Source organism: Labrus bergylta, chromosome 8 (genome assembly GCF_963930695.1).
Source record: "Labrus bergylta chromosome 8, fLabBer1.1, whole genome shotgun sequence".
Classification (NCBI taxonomy): domain Eukaryota; kingdom Metazoa; phylum Chordata; class Actinopteri; order Labriformes; family Labridae; genus Labrus; species Labrus bergylta.
The window spans coordinates 19,008,338-19,024,256 of NC_089202.1; the positions used below are offsets into that span (position 1 = coordinate 19,008,338).

A 15,919-nucleotide genomic window follows, 5' to 3' on the forward strand; every position below is an offset into this window, starting at 1 on the left:
CTGAAAGAATCAAATAGCTGGATATCATTCAGTTTCACCTGGAAAGAAATGAGTTGGCTGACTTTGAGTGAGAATGAAAGTACTTTTTGTCATAACTGATAATTGATTGATAATTGTGTTGTGATTAAAAAAGTAATTTATAGAGTAGCCTGCTTATTTCATTGCTTCATGATTAGGCAGAAGCTTTGACAACAATGTTTTTTATAAGTTGTCACCTCCTGTATGTGGATCTCAAAAAGTAACATTCTAGTCAAACTGATGGGTTGTAAATATTGAAACACATCAAGATGTTATTGAATTATAGAAGAATTATAAACATTCTTTTGACAGTACAGGCTTTTTATTGGTTTTTGCATTTTCATCAAATGCTGACATCCCCAAAATGTCAATGTTTTATTTAAGATCTAAAGATAGAAATAATTTGCATAAAGAGATGTTTGTTATCAATAGTAAATAAAATGTAAAGAAGGATGTGACCCTGTATGAAAACTATTCCCATGAAATGTACTGAACATGAATGTGAACATGAATGTTCACTTTTTTTTGACTTCCTCATTTTCAAAACAAATTTTGAATGCTGTTTATGAAGGCGGCCAAATAATGAGGAACTTCACTTCTCTAAACATCCTTCACCTCTCTGCTCAAAAAGACCTGACAAAAACGTAAGTTTAAAAAACTTTTATATCACTTTTAAATAACTTTATACTTTTTCAGGAGATATAACAAATCAACATATTTAATATCATAAAGGTTACTTTTTAAGAAGTGCATTTTTCTGAAGTTGATCAAACAAACTTTGTTACAGGGGAAAGAAAAAAAACATTCACTCTGATCAAGTTTTGAACATTTTAAAGCTCTCATGCAGTTTTTCTTCTGGGCATTATTACTGATCAAATAGTTTCCTTAAAGAAGTTGTAAACAAAATGAACTCAGACAAAATATATATATATTTTTCTGTTTTGTCTCTTTTCCTTGAGGCAGGCAGTCAAACTTCTTGTTTTTTATTTTATAATCATTTCATCTTCTATGTTTTAATAATGAGCATCTTTACTTGAATTGAATGAAATGCAGAAAGATTTCAATTTAAACCTTAAAATGAGAAGCTGCACACCTTGAAGTCTTTTAGTTTTGTTGGGATCAGTTTAGTTAACTAAACTCTGGATCCAACCTTTTCCACATTGATGAAGATTGAAACATTTCAAGATATTTCTCCATCTGCAACTTCTGCAAAGATCACATTCAACAACAGCCTCAAAATGAAATCTAAGTTTATTTGGAGGGAAATACACTAAACTGTAAATCTACATGTATTCTCTCCAGACTTTCTGCCTCTTCTGAAACACAAAGATGGCTGCAGCTCTGACTCTCCTCCTCATTGGCTGTCTGCTGCAAGGTGAGATGCTCACTTATATTTGTCAAAGAAATTAGCGACGAATGTGTTCTGCTTTCTTTTATTGATATCATAATGTAGAGATTTGGTGTTAAATTTACAACTTTCATGTAAAAAAGCTGTGTGAAAATGATGAATCCTGAGTTTTATGTGAAGACTATTTTATCTTTGAAAGCATACTGATAAGATTTTTAGAAACAGAGCCAACAATAAAATGTATCATGACTTTATTTTTTTGTTTGTTTATTTAACAGAGACACGTGCAATGAACATTGCTGTTTTTAGCAATATAGACATTATAAACTCAATATGAATAAGGATTGTACTGGAAATGTATAATTGTAATAAGGATTTGTTTCTTGTGTTTCAGGTGCCCTGTGTGGACAGTTTGAGAGCATTATACCAAAGACTATAGAGGTTCTGAAGGGATCCTGTGTGACAATCCCCTGCTCCTTTGACGTAGATGATCAATATAATGTGAACTTAGATAACACTTGTAAAGCATTATGGAAAGAATTTGATCGCAGACTTGATGTGTTTGATAGCAGTAATCCACAACAGAGTACAATCAACGGACAATTGATCGGTGACCTAACAAAAAAAGACTGCACCACAACCCTGAATGACATGCAACCTCAAAACAACAAAGTGTATATGTTTAGAATGGAATGTTCAGGTGTGATATTCTATTTTGATAACGTGAAAATTTCAGTCAAAGGTAGGTTTCAAATTAAACTTATTTACAGTTCAGTTATGTAGTAGTTCTCTGACCTTATCATTGATTACTTTAAAATAAAGATAAATCAAACCTTTGATAGTAGAGAGAAATGACTGCTTATACATGTTTATGTATCTTCTGAACAGTTGATTCACCCAGACCGACTCTGACTCCGCCCACACTGAAGGTGAAAGAGGGAACCTCAGTGAGTTTGAACTGCTCTGCTCCAGCTCCCTGTCTGTCTCTTCCTCCAAATCTGACATGGAGCCCCGGCCTGGGTGAAGGTCAGGAGACCCTGCAGGAGAATCAGGACAAAACTAAAGTCAAGATCTCTGTGCTGAACTTCAACGCATCACACCTCCATCACAGACAGGAAATCTCCTGTACTGCTGTCTACAGAAAACAAGATGGCAGCACTGAGTCATCTGTGAACACCAGTTTAACAGCTGACATTACATGTGAGTATGTGTGCCTTGTCTTATGGTCTGTCCAATTACAATGACGTTGCAATGAATACCATGCCAACATAAAACAACTCTGACAATTCATTCTTCATAAGAAATAAGAAGGAAAACACACACAAAACACACTAACTGCCAATTTCATACAGTCTGAAAAACTTTGTCCTTGTGAATTTTCTTAAATTGAAATATCTGAACACACCCTTCAAATTTGATTCCAAATTACAGAAATCTGTTTTAAAGTTGTCTGTGCAAACTGATGCTTAAAATTAAATGTTATTTTATGTTCTGGTCTTCTTATGATAATTATCAAGATAATTGTCAATCATTATTTATTTTAAATTTAAAAGATGATTTCTGCTCCTGAGTGAAAGCTGAAGAAACCAGATGGTTCATTATGGTATAATTATTCTTTATTGTCAGAACATGACGAATTATGATTAAACGGATAGAAACATTTCACCATCATAAGCTCAGAGCACGGAGCTGGAAAACGCTGTTATGACAGTTTGTTGCAGGGGAGTAACACTCACTGGCCCGCTGGGGTCCACACCATGCATAGACAGTTTATATTATTTACAATACGGTGCACACTAACACTCGTTTATGACATTTGGACATTTATTTCCTTCGGTGTGTTCTAATGGGTCATATTGTTTCCAATGGGGTAACAGGTTCGTGGCGTCGCCGTTTTACCTGCACTTTGGCACAGTTAACAGAGAACTTTACTCTGTTTTTTTTGTTGGACTGTAAATAGCCAAAATGTCTCTAAACTGCAGAAGTTAAGCGGCCTTTCTTGTCGTCTTGTCGATGATGTGTTCTTCTACTTTGAGCCGGTAGATTCAGCGTTTTCTTCAGAGTAGCTATTGCTAATTTCAGCTGTTTCCTTTCCGCTCCTGAGGTCTGTAAGCCCGCCTATCGCTATCCCTGCGACATGATTGGCTCTTTGAAGTCTTTTTCTTCTTCTCTTTAATGTTGGGTGGCAACTAGCGTTCAAGGCGCATTGGTGGCCACCCCCCCCCCAATTCCCTGTGGTTGGATGGTTGTTGGATGTTGTTTAGCCTCTACATAAATGATCTAATAAATGAATGCTATTAGGTCAGACATCCTAATGTACGCTGATGATACTATCATTTTTGAACATGCAACAACAAACCAGCAAGCTGCACGTAAGCTAACAGCAGTGATGACTAATGTCACACAGTGGTTTAATAACTCCTGTCAATACTTAAACATAAAGAAAACAATCTGCATGTTTTTCACAAAGAGGTCAACAGATCATTTCACACTCAGTGTTTTCATCACAGGGTTAAAGGTCACAGTTGTATCTGATTATAAATGAATGTAACACTGGACTTTAATATCCCATTTCAAAAACAAATTAAGAATGCAGTGAGGTTCACAAATGACAAACAGTTTGTAAATGCAGACTGAACAGTTTATATAATTGTGGATTTCTATTAGTCTATGTTTACAAAATTATAAATATTTGTGTGTGAATCAGAAATACATTTATGAATCATTCTGTGTGCATTTGTGAATATTGAGACTGATATAACTCCATAACAGCTGTCCTCCACAGCTCATTGGTGGGGTTTATTTACACGAGCTTCATGTTGTTGTGTTGTCGTCAGATGTTGTAAGTGCTTAAGGAGTTTTGAAGTCCTGTTTTTTACAGTATAAAGAGTCCTGGTACTGGGACACAATTTACATTTGATGATGATGTTCTTGTTATCTTTCCTGTCGACAAAACTTAAGTAATGGGAATTTTTCAAGCCACTGAATGTAAACTTCCATCTTTCAAGCTAGCCAGGGTTGCCAGGTATGTGTGACAACAAATGACAAAAAACAAGCCCAATGGCCAAAAAAAAATACTCTCTGGGGCATCTAAAAAAAAGCCCAAATCCGCATATCTGGCTCGCTACCTTCCTACTTGTCTGAGGTGCGCAACAAAATTAATCTGGGGTTTGTTGCATAAATCTGAAGTGGGGTAATAACAACAACAGTAATGTAGTAACGAGTTATTTTTTGTGTGGGTAACTGTGATATTATTACTGGAATTTCATTAGTAATTTGTTACACTTCTTGGTACTTGTAAAAGTGATATTATTACTGTAACGCGTTACTAGTGATATGTTACAGCCCAACACTGGTCCTACTAGCTGTTTCTATTGATGTTTAGCAGGGCTTGTTCAGGATAAAGGCATAACATTCTCTATCCCTCATCACAAATAAACTACATTTTCAAAAAATACAACTTTATTTTTTCTCTTTTCAGATTCACCCAAAGGGACCACAGTGTCAGTCAGTCCCTCTGGTCCAGTGCAAGAAGACACAAATGTGACACTGACTTGCAGTGCTAATGCAAACCCAGCTGTAAAGAACTACACCTGGTACAGAGCTGATGGAGGCCAGGAGACTTTCATGGGGACTGGACGTGTTTTAAACATCAAAGCTTCTAGAGAGAGAGGACCTTTTTTCTGCCGTGCAGCAAATGAAGAGGGAAGTGGAAGATCGAACAACACACAGATGGATGTTCAGTGTAGGTACATGAACACAGGTAAAAAAAAATGGAACTGATGCAGAAGAATAAAGAACCAGAAGTCCCATACACACCCCGTATTATAATGTCCATTGTGACAGCAGAAATGGACATGTTTATGGCCTGGTAAAAAATATATTTTGTTCTGATTAGTTATTGTCTTTATCGACTCACACTGTAAGTGGAGTGAATTTTCTCATTACTCACCAGTTTGGATTTTATGATGGTTATAAGGCCTGAAATGGTATTTGTACCACCTCATGGTTCAGTACTTGCAGTGATAAGACAAAGACGACTGAGTGGAGAAAAAAGGCAATCCCTCATGGCAGTATTCACACCCTAATCCACTTTCCAGTAATGCTCCAGACTATAAGCTATTGATTTTTTCTCAACAAACAAAAGGAAGTAGCAGACACAAGAAAAAAGAAAGAGTAATATTGTACACAGCAAAGCAAGAAGACCCGCCTAGTTTTTTAAATCAGTTGTGGGGGAAACTTTGGGTTTGCAGTGCATTTGAACATATTGAACATTTTAATGAAGACACCATTTCCCAGAGGTGCCCATTACCAGAGCTAGGCAAAAGAAAAGACGTGTCCAACAACAATGTATCCCCACTGTTTTTAAAAAGCCTCTGGATGTGAAAGCATAGAGGGTGGAAGACTACTAAACTTTTCAGGTTACACGCTAAATCTGTAGTAGTAGAGGACCCTGGCTTCAAATGTGTATTAAAAGTGTCCCATCCAGTGTGCACATAAACTAGTCTGGAGTAGTGTGTTCAAAAGTAGTCATAGACAAAGCATACACATACATACAAAGCACACAGAGGGGAGAGACAACAGCAGGAAGAATATGAAGAAAATGCCCTGCCAACTTTAGTGACAAGGTTGGCTGTGGGAAATGTGAGGACGCTACTACCTAAGGAACGTAAGCAGCAGCTAGGCTCATAGGGTATTAGTAAATCTGTGATGTAGGAAGGGGCAAGTCTGTGTTTGAGAGAAAGACCATAATGTGGGAAAGTTCATCATTGCTCTGTGTGAGTACTGTTTTGTATCACCTGTTGTCTTGATGCACGTTCCTAACAGAGTGTTAGCCCTGCCTGCAGGTAATGTTACGGATTATCATTCTCCTGTATTTCACTTTGGTTGGGTAAATAAAGTTGCGCACCGAAGCCTGAAAACAAATCCTGATATGATGGGCAGTGCACGCTGATGTTCTCTACCACAATAAAAGCCTACTATACACCGAGCAGACTTCATGTAGCAGATCAAAGTTCTGACTTTATATTTAAAATGCCACACAAACACAAAACTACAATTGTGTTACAGGATTCAGATAAATGCCTGACATTAAAAACCGCAGTTTGCACGCGAGGGTAGGGCTATGTCATCAACCCATTTTGCACGACTTTTATTTGTCCGATTGACACCGACTAAAATTATTACAATAGTGAAATTGACGGAAATCTGTAGTAGCAACGGAGAACTTTAATCCTTGTTATAATTTTTCAGATTCACCCAAAGGGACCACAGTGCAAGGAGACACAAATGGGACACTGACTTGCAGTGCTAATGCAAACCCAGCTGTAAAGAAATACACCTGGTACAGAGCTGATAGAGGCCAGGACACTTTCATGGGGACTGGACGCGTTTTAACTGTTAAAGCTTCAGATGTCAGCGGTCCTTTTTTCTGCAAGGCTGAAAATGAACTGGGGAGTGGACGATCCAACAACAAACACATAGATGTTCAGCGTATGTATAAAAGTTAAACTGTGTGTTTTTAAACCTTTAAAGGTCTATAATTCATCCAGAGCAGTGATTTACTGATTATAAGATGTTGTTAATGTTTCAGTTTTCAAGATTGATTTCCATCTTTGGCACTTTCTGTATTAGTATATAAAACATTACTAATTTGTCTTTTTCATCCAAATGTCCATGTGTGCCAATTTGGGCCAATTAATCATTCAGTTTCCCTTTCATAATCAACTCCTTCATGTGCCAGTGGGTTTAATGTGTTTAAATTGTGCTTTTGAACATAACCACCATGAAACAATCAGAAATGAATATTGAATTTCTTCTGGCTCAGCGTTGTTCCTGCTGAAACCACTCCTCTTCTTTTAGTCTTTTGGTTGCTCAGCCTACACTCGTCTCTCTCGCTCGCTTTGCGGTCTTGATTTGAAAATATGATACAGCTTTGGTACTTCCTTCACTGTCAAACTGACAATGAAGTAGACTTTAGTGGTAAAAACCATCAAGTTGAAAAAGTGTCCCCCCCCCAAACAGGGTTATGATATTATCATGTTATTTCTTATGACAGGTCTTGAGGATAACTGTGGACCCTACGGTGGAGTTCTCTTCTGGGCTGTTACTGGAGTGTCTCTCACTGTGAACATCGTCCTCACACTCTGCATGGTGTTTCTTTGGTATGTTATTACACCGGAGGACTTTTTAGAATAAACTGTGCTGATGAAGATATGACAAATGGAGCAGACTTGTATATAAAACAATTTTTAATCCTCATTTCTTCTTTTACTAAAGGAAACAAAGAGAGAGCATGAAGCCAAAAGAAGAGGACAGCACTTACATGAATCTGGATCACACTAACAGATCTCCAGACTATGATGTCATTGCCAAACGTCATACCTGATTATTTGAAGACTCTCTCTCTGTCTCCCTCTCTCGCTCTGCTCTTCCTGCATTGCTTTAAATATCGACTTTGCGATATAAGTGTCGATATTTCAATATTCTGCAGGGTGTTTGGCACAATACATGATAAATTCTCAGTAATTTCACATAATATTTTCTCCATGAAGCCTCTGATGTTCAAATCTGGAGAGATATTGGTCATGAATTATGGATAAGTTTGAGGTGATGGTTTTCACTTTTGTTTGTATTGAAGCTCTGCTAATCAAGATTTTTATTTTTTATTGAGAAAGTAAATGGTTTATCAAAAGAGATGCACATTGAATCAATCCAAGATATAGAAACATTGGTACAGTTGTATCCTCTGGGGCGCTGTTTTTATCTTTTTAGTGATTTTATACCATGCATTGCATTTAAGTTGCAGGTTTTTATACTATGCTTTGTATTTCATGTATCTTGTATTGTATTTTATGTCTTTTGGATTTTATTATTTGGACCCTGAGTCTGTAATAAAGTTTTGATTCATTCATTGCATGCTCTTGTTTTCCAATCAGATTAAAGAAAGCCTGTGAGGCCAATTCCAGAGGACAGGGTTTAAATGGCCCTGAATCAAAGACGAGGTTAAGGAGGATAGTTGAAATGTCCAATATGTAAGACATCTTCTGAATTAAATCTTGAAATGGTCTTTCTATATCATCAGACATTAAGGAAACATGATCTGTTTAAGTGCTGGTTTATCTGTAAATGTAGCAGTCGGTATGTCCTCCTTTTAGTTTTCCATTGTGGCGCAGAATCATTGTATTTTGAGCAGAGAAGGTAGGCGGTTGCTTCTGAAAAAAGGAGAGAGGTTAGAGAGCAGAAAAGTCTCTAGACCGATGCAGAGCTGGTTAAAAACTGAAGCTTCAGTGTCCACGCCATAGTAACCTGTTTGCACATTGGCTCTAGGAGGGAGGGGGCGGGGGAAGAAAGCTCTGTCCAATGTTTTGAAATTGAAGAAAAGTGTTGACCAGCTGATATCCTAAATCACACAAGAACGTTAAAACATTATTACAGTGGTAACAGATACATGTTTATCTCTGAATTTATAGTTTCCGCTCTTCTGGCGGTTGAGAAAGGCGTCCTAATACTGCTGGGGAAGTTCGTGGTCTCAGTTTCCATCAACGTGTTTTAACCAGCTTGATTTTATCATTGAAAGATAGTCCTTGTTCAGTCACGTTTACAAATCAACAAGCTCAGGTTTTTACTTCTACTCAATTTAATCTGAGAAAACCCAGACAGGAGGACATTGTTGATGAATGCTATTAGAGGTGTTCCTGTTCCTCGAGGAAACAAAATAACAGCCTTCTCCTAATCCTGCCATGAATTATTTAGTTGAGTTTATCAGTATCACCGTGGGACTGTGTCTCAATATCTTACAACTTACATTCAACATTACCCCAACAAACAGGACAACATCCAGTATTTGGGTTGCATCATATAAAATGACAGCACTAACAGGACATTCATTTTTTTCACACATTACGGACAGCCTCTGGACACAGAAATGATAAGATAAAGTGAATGCAGTGACATCAGTGTGTAACAGTCAATCAACAACCATTACAAGCTAATCTGAAGCAAGCCAAACATTATGAAGCAAAGCTTGTGAATGGGGTGTAAGGTTGTAGTTATGTAGTTGTGTGTGTGTGTGTGTGTGTGTGTGTGTGTGTGTGTGTGTGTGTGTGTGTGTGTGTGTGTGTGTGTGTGTGTGTGTGAGCTTGTGCGTGTGTGTGTGTGTGTGTGTGTGTGTGTGTGTGTGTGCGTGTGTGAGACTGTGCGTGTGTGTGCGTGTGTGTGGGTGTGTGTGGGTGTGTGTGTGTGGATGGGTGTGTGTGTGTGTATGGGTGTGTGTGTGTGTGTGTCTGTGTGTGTGTGTGCGTGTGTGTGTGCGTGTGCGTGCGCGTGCGCGTGCGTGTTGGTGTGTGTGTGTGTGTGTGTGTGTGTGTGTGTGTGCGTGTGTGTGTGGGTGTGTGTGTGTGAGCCTGTGCGTGTGTGTGTGTGTGTGTGTGTGTGTTTGTGTGTGTGTGTGTGTGTGTGTGTGTGTGTGTGTGTGTTTGTGTGTGTGTGTGTGTGTGTGTGTGTGTATGTGGTTGTGTATGTAAGGGAGAGAGAGAGAGAGAGAGAGGAAGAGATAGAGAGAGAGGGACAAGATGATGAAGATAATCACGTGTGATCAGGTTCAAACTGAGATGGCGGCGTGATCACGTGTGGTCACTAAAAACTAGAAGATGGCGGCGTAATCACAAGTGATCACGTTCAAACTGTAAGATGGTGACGTGATCACTTGTCGTCACTATGATGGCGGACACTGACCTGAGACGGCCTAATGGTGTGGTCTATTGTCTACCCAATGAAGCAGGATTAAGTTAAACTCCAGCCACCATGTGAACCTTTTTACTTTTAGTGCTACAGCACATAGTTTATCTGTAAGGACCGAGTCGAGAACACACGTGATCTGGTCAAAGGTTAGGTACGACTTTACTCCATTCACTCTCATCGTATCTGCAGCTAATTTAACAATAGCAACGTCATCTCACAGCAGTCTGCTGTAGTTTGTGAACATCTTCACACAGATTAACGCAGATTAAAGTTGTTTGTTGCAAACTACATTAATTTAGAGGGGAAAAAATATTTGATATAAATACAAACTTAATATTAAAATGTACCCTAAAATAAGAGTAAAAAAATAATCTGGAATTATAACTGTTTGTTATGTGCATATTAAATGGGTTTGTAGGCTGTCTGTAATGGCTACGGCTCCCTGTGAGGACTGGTAGATCTCGGCAGACTGAACGCTAACAGTTGGAGTTAAAAGAGGCGGTGATGATGCAACAGAGTAGTAACAATACATGTTTATCTCTGAATTTGTAGTTTTCCGCTCTTCTGGCGGTTGAGGAGGCTTCCTATTGTTGCATGCTATGGGGGAAGTTTGTGGTCTACATTGAAATTAATGTGTTTTAAAAATTCATAATAAAGGTGAGTATTACAAACATGTTAATTTAGTTCCAAAGATGAAAAATAGAAGAGAACATGTGTGATCGAGAAGAGTCCTCAAAGATTTTACTCCACAGGTCACACCAACACATTCACACAGTTAAGGCAGAGGCTGCTATGAAAAGTGACCATCAGAAGTAACTCATCCCATTCATACACATTCAGACTCCACCGACGAAGCAGCGGGACACATCATACATGTGCTGGGTATCGAACCCCCGACCTTCTGGTTGAGAGACAACTAACTATACCAACTGAGCCACAGTCACCACTGTCTGTCTGTGGAGTTCAAATAGTAATCATCTATTTTACTAATGGGAGGAAGTATTGTACTTTATTTAAAAGTAAATACCTTGTTAAATGGTCTAATCAGCTGGTTGGTGAGTCACGGCTCTACCAAGCGTCCCTGTAATCCAGACCGTTAGAGCAGATAGCTACCTACAGTATGTCTTAAACATTGACTCCCACCCTTTGCACCGTGATTTTCAGCATCTTCCCTCTGGACGGAGGTTTTTCAGTCCCAAGGGGCAGAACAAAGCCGAACAAAAATAACTATCTTTCTGCTGCTATCACTGAACTGAAAAAGCTGTAGCCATATTTGCAAATATCCTGGCTTAATTTTGTGATTAATTTTATTGTTTTTTTCATTCATTGGTGGAACCTTGAGCACTTTTCTACAATTCTACAATTCACATAGCAGACACTTTTATCCAAAGCGACTTTTATCATTGTTATAATTTATTCATTTTTTAAAATAATGTTTCCGTTGGTTATAAATAGATTGATCCTTCTCGAATGTGTTTTATCTTCTTACATCTGTTTTGTCATTTCTCTCATAGCTCGCTAGGTGTACAAATACAGTAACCTGCACCTGAACAATGTGTTATTTCTTTAAATCTCATAAAACAGGCGGGTGGAGACTAATAGGTGAGTATTACAAACATGTTAATTTAGTTCCAAAGATGAAAAATAGAAGAGAACAGAAGAATACATGTAATTGAGAAGAGTTGTGGCACTGTTATGAGCCATGATAGAAATGACTGTAAAATGATTGTAACACGCATGTTCACTACTGTGACTTCCTCGTGTAATTTACTGAAGAAGGCTGTTTGAAAAAGCAGCACACACTTTGAAGGAAACGTCCCTCCTCTGAACATCTTCACCTCTCTGCTCCAGAGGACCTGACAAGAATGTAAGTTTACATGATTTTGATAAGAAAAATATGAAAATCAGCACTTGATACATAATTCTAAAAATGTGTACTTTTTCTCAACTTGGATTTAGATCAATAAACTAATACCATAGGTTAAGGAAAAACAGACACTGTAAAAGGAGAAGCATTTTCTCTTTGATCTTGGACGTAATAAAGCTGTCGTTGTGTTTTTGTATATTGCTGGTGATTAAAGGAGCTGCCTATAAACAGATTATAGCGTTCATTTTAACTATAGACTGAAAATACATTAATGAAAAGTAGCATTATGTGTCACTTTTGCCTTCACAGACCACAAAACTTCCTGTTTTTTTCTAATCATTTTATCCTCTACAACATGATGCTGCAATAAGCAACTTCAGAAGTATGAAATAACTCAAATATACTTAGTATGAAACTGATGTGTACCCATGTGTACTCTCCAGACTTTCTGCCTATTCTGAAACACAAAGATGGCTGTAGCTCTCACTCTCCTTCTTGTTGGCTGTCTGCTCCCAGGTGAGATATTCACTCACATTAAGCCCACCACTGTAAAAAACAAAAAGTAATTTGAAATAATACCTCAAAAACTTAGCGTTACACATAGCTAGTCCAAAAATTCACAAATGATTAACACATTCTTCTTTATTTAAATGTTCTTTCTTGTGTTTCAGGTGCCCTGTGTGGACAGTTTGAGAGCATTATACCACAGACGATAGAGGTTCTGAAGGGATCCTGTGTGACAATCCCCTGCTCCTTTGACGTAGAGGATCAATATAATGTCAACTTAGATAACACTTGTAAAGCATTATGGAGAGAAAGTACTTTTGGACCTGATGTGTTTGATAGCAGTAATCCACAACAGAAAGGACAATTGATCGGTGACCTAACACAAAAAGACTGCACCACAACCCTGAATGACATGCAACCTCAAAACAACAAAGTGCATAATTTTAGATTGGAATGTGACAATGATCTGAAATACTTTTTTGATGGCGTGAAAATTTCAGTCACAGGTAGGTTTCAAATTCAACTTATTAACAGTTCAGTCATGTAGTAGTTCTCTGACCTTATCGTTGATTACTTTAAAATAAAGATAAATAAAACCTTTGATAGTAGAGAGAAATGACTGCTTATACATGTTTATGTATCTTCTGAACAGATGATCCACCCAGACCGACTCTGACTCCGCCCACACTGAAGGTGAAAGAGGGAACCTCAGTGAGTTTGAACTGCTCTGCTCCAGCTCCCTGTCTGTCTCTTCCTCCAAATCTGACATGGAGCCCCGGCCTGGGTGAAGGTCAGGAGACCCTGCAGGAGAATCAGGACAAAACTAAAGTCAAGATCTCTGTGCTGAACTTCAACGCATCACACCTCCATCACGGACAGGAAATCTCCTGTACTGCTGTCTACAGAAAACAAGATGGCAGCACTGAGTCATCTGTGAACACCAGTTTAACAGCTGACATTACATGTGAGTATGTTTGTCTTGTGATTAAGGAATTCAAACTTAAACTTTTAAATGCTCTCTCATCTCCTTAAAATCTTGACTAAATTAAATTAGGTGTGAAACAATAAGTCCTTGAAAGTAAATCTTTACCCAATTCTTTAGATTTTCTAATCAGTGTTGACATGACATCAATTTAATAAATCAAACACCTCAGTGTGAGATGCTTCTGTATTTTCTTGCTCACAAAGCTTCAACAGCAAGCCTTTAACTTGCTCTGCTTCATTTCTCTGAAGTGTTTCCTCATCCAAAATATCCTTTGCAGGCACAATTCTTGTTAATTGCATAAACTTCAAGCTGCTTTGAAATCAAGCTAAAGCAGAGACTGAGAAGAAAAGACAAAAGGGAACATCTACATCTGCATGCCATATATCTAATTCTGATTAAGATGCATTTTAGGATTAACATAATTCCCTTTAATGTACAGAAAACATGAAACTAATGGCAACCTTTCTTGTAAGTGCAAACATGCTGAAAAGCAAAGGCTTCAAATGTTGCTGAAGCAGAGTCAGTAATTTTCTTCATGATTTTTCTTCCAAATCAGCAAGAAAGTGACAGTTTACAATTCAATTATCAAAAGAACAAGTCTGTTTATTTTTTTCCTCCCAGATTCACCCAAAAAACCCACAGTGTCGGTCAGTCTGTCCGGTCCAATACGACAAGACAACATTGTGACTCTGACCTGTAGTAGCAGTACCAACCCAGCTGTAAAGAAATACACCTGGTACAGAGCTGATGGAGGCCAGGACACTTTCATGGGGACTGGACGTGTTTTAACTGTCAAAGCTTCAGATGTCAGCGGTCCTTTTTTCTGCAAGGCTGAAAATGAACTGGGGAGTGGACGATCTGACAACAAAGACTTATATGTTCAGCGTATGTATACAAGTTAAACTGTGTGTTTTTAAACCTTTAAAGGTCTATAATTCCTCCAGAGCAGTGATTTACTGATTATAAGATGTTGTTAATGTTTCAGTTTTCAAGATTGATTTCCATCTTTGGCACTTTCTGAATTAGTATATAAAACATTACTAATTTGTCTTTTTCATCCAAATGTCCATGTGTGCCAATTTGGGCCAATCAATCATTCAGTTTCCCTTTCATAATCAACTCCTTCATGTGCCAGTGGGTTTAGTGTGTTTAAATTGTGCTTTTGAACATAACCACCATGAAACAATCAAAAATGAATATTGAATTTCTTCTGGCTCAGCGTTGTTCCTGCTGAAACCATTCCTCTTCTTTTAGTCTTTTGGTTGCTCAGCCTACACTCGTCTCTCTTGCTCGCTTTGCGGTCTTGATTGGGAAATATGATACAACTTTGGTACTTCCTTCACTGTCAAACTGACAATGAAGTAGACTTTAGTGGTAAAAACCATCAAGTTGAAAAAGTGTCCCCCCCCCCAAACAGGGTTATGATATTATCATGTTATTTCTTATGACAGGTCTTGAGGATAACTGTGGACCCTACGGTGGAGTTCTCTTCTGGGCTGTTACTGGAGTGTCTCTCACTGTGAACATCGTCCTCACACTCTGCATGGTGTTTCTTTGGTATGTTATTACACCGGAAGACTTTTTGGAATAAACTGTGCTGATGAAGATATGACAAATGAGTTGTTTGTAAAACCCTTTTTTAATCCTCATTTCTTCTTTTACTAAAGGAAACAAAGAGCGAGCATGAAGCCAAAAGAAGAGGACAGCACTTACATGGCATTGGATCACACTAACAGATCTCCAGACTATGATGTCATTGCCAAACGTCATACCTGATTATTTGAAGACTCTCTCTCTGTCTCCCTCTCTCGCTCTGCTCTTCCTGCATTGCTTTAAATATCGACTTTGAGATATGAATGTGATATTTCAATATTCTGCAGGGTGTTTGGCGCAATACATGATTCATTCTCAGTAATTTCACATAATATTTTCTCCATGAAGCCTCTGATGTTCAAATCTGGAGAGATATTGATCATTAATTGTGGATAAGTTTGAGGTGATGGTTTTCACTTTTGTTTGTATTGAAGCTCTGCTAATCAAGATTTTTATTTTTTATTGAAAAAGTAAATGGTTTATCAAAAGAGATGCACATTGAATCAATCCAAGATATGGAAACATTGGTACAGTTGTATCCTCTGGGGCGCTGTTTTTATCTTTTTAGTGATTTTATACCATGCATTGCATTTAAGTTGCAGGTTTTTATACTGTGCTTTGAATTTCATGTATCTTGTATTGTATTTTATGTCTTTTGGATTTTATTATTTGGACCCTGAGTCTGTAATAAAGTTTTGATTCATTCATTGCATGCTCTTGTTTTCCAATCAGATTAAAGAAAGCCTGTGAGGCAGTTCCAGAGGACAGGGTTTAAATGGCCCTGAATCAAAGACGAGGTTAAGGAGGATAGTTTAAAGGTCCAATATGTAAGATATCTTCTGAATTAAATCTTGAAATG

General features: G+C 37.9%; 2 protein-coding genes across 2 annotated transcripts; both read left to right on the top strand.

Moving 5' to 3' along the window:
- Positions 1-581: 581 nt before the first annotated feature.
- On the top strand, positions 582-7,754 carry LOC136179808 (sialoadhesin-like). Its single transcript, XM_065957884.1, has 7 exons — positions 582-662; positions 1,321-1,393; positions 1,761-2,108; positions 2,255-2,566; positions 6,620-6,859; positions 7,425-7,530; positions 7,646-7,754. The coding sequence occupies exons 2-7, from the start codon at positions 1,348-1,350 to the stop codon at positions 7,752-7,754; spliced, it is 1,161 nt and encodes a 386-aa protein (XP_065813956.1). The 5' UTR covers positions 582-662; positions 1,321-1,347.
- A 3,370-nt stretch (positions 7,755-11,124) lies between these two features.
- Positions 11,125-15,243, top strand: LOC109976492 (sialoadhesin-like). The gene is made up of 8 exons (XM_065957887.1): positions 11,125-11,710; positions 11,885-11,975; positions 12,419-12,491; positions 12,647-12,988; positions 13,135-13,446; positions 14,089-14,352; positions 14,919-15,024; positions 15,135-15,243. Exons 3-8 carry the CDS (start codon positions 12,446-12,448, stop codon positions 15,241-15,243), a joined length of 1,179 nt encoding a protein of 392 aa, XP_065813959.1. The 5' UTR covers positions 11,125-11,710; positions 11,885-11,975; positions 12,419-12,445.
- Positions 15,244-15,919: the final 676 nt, after the last annotated feature.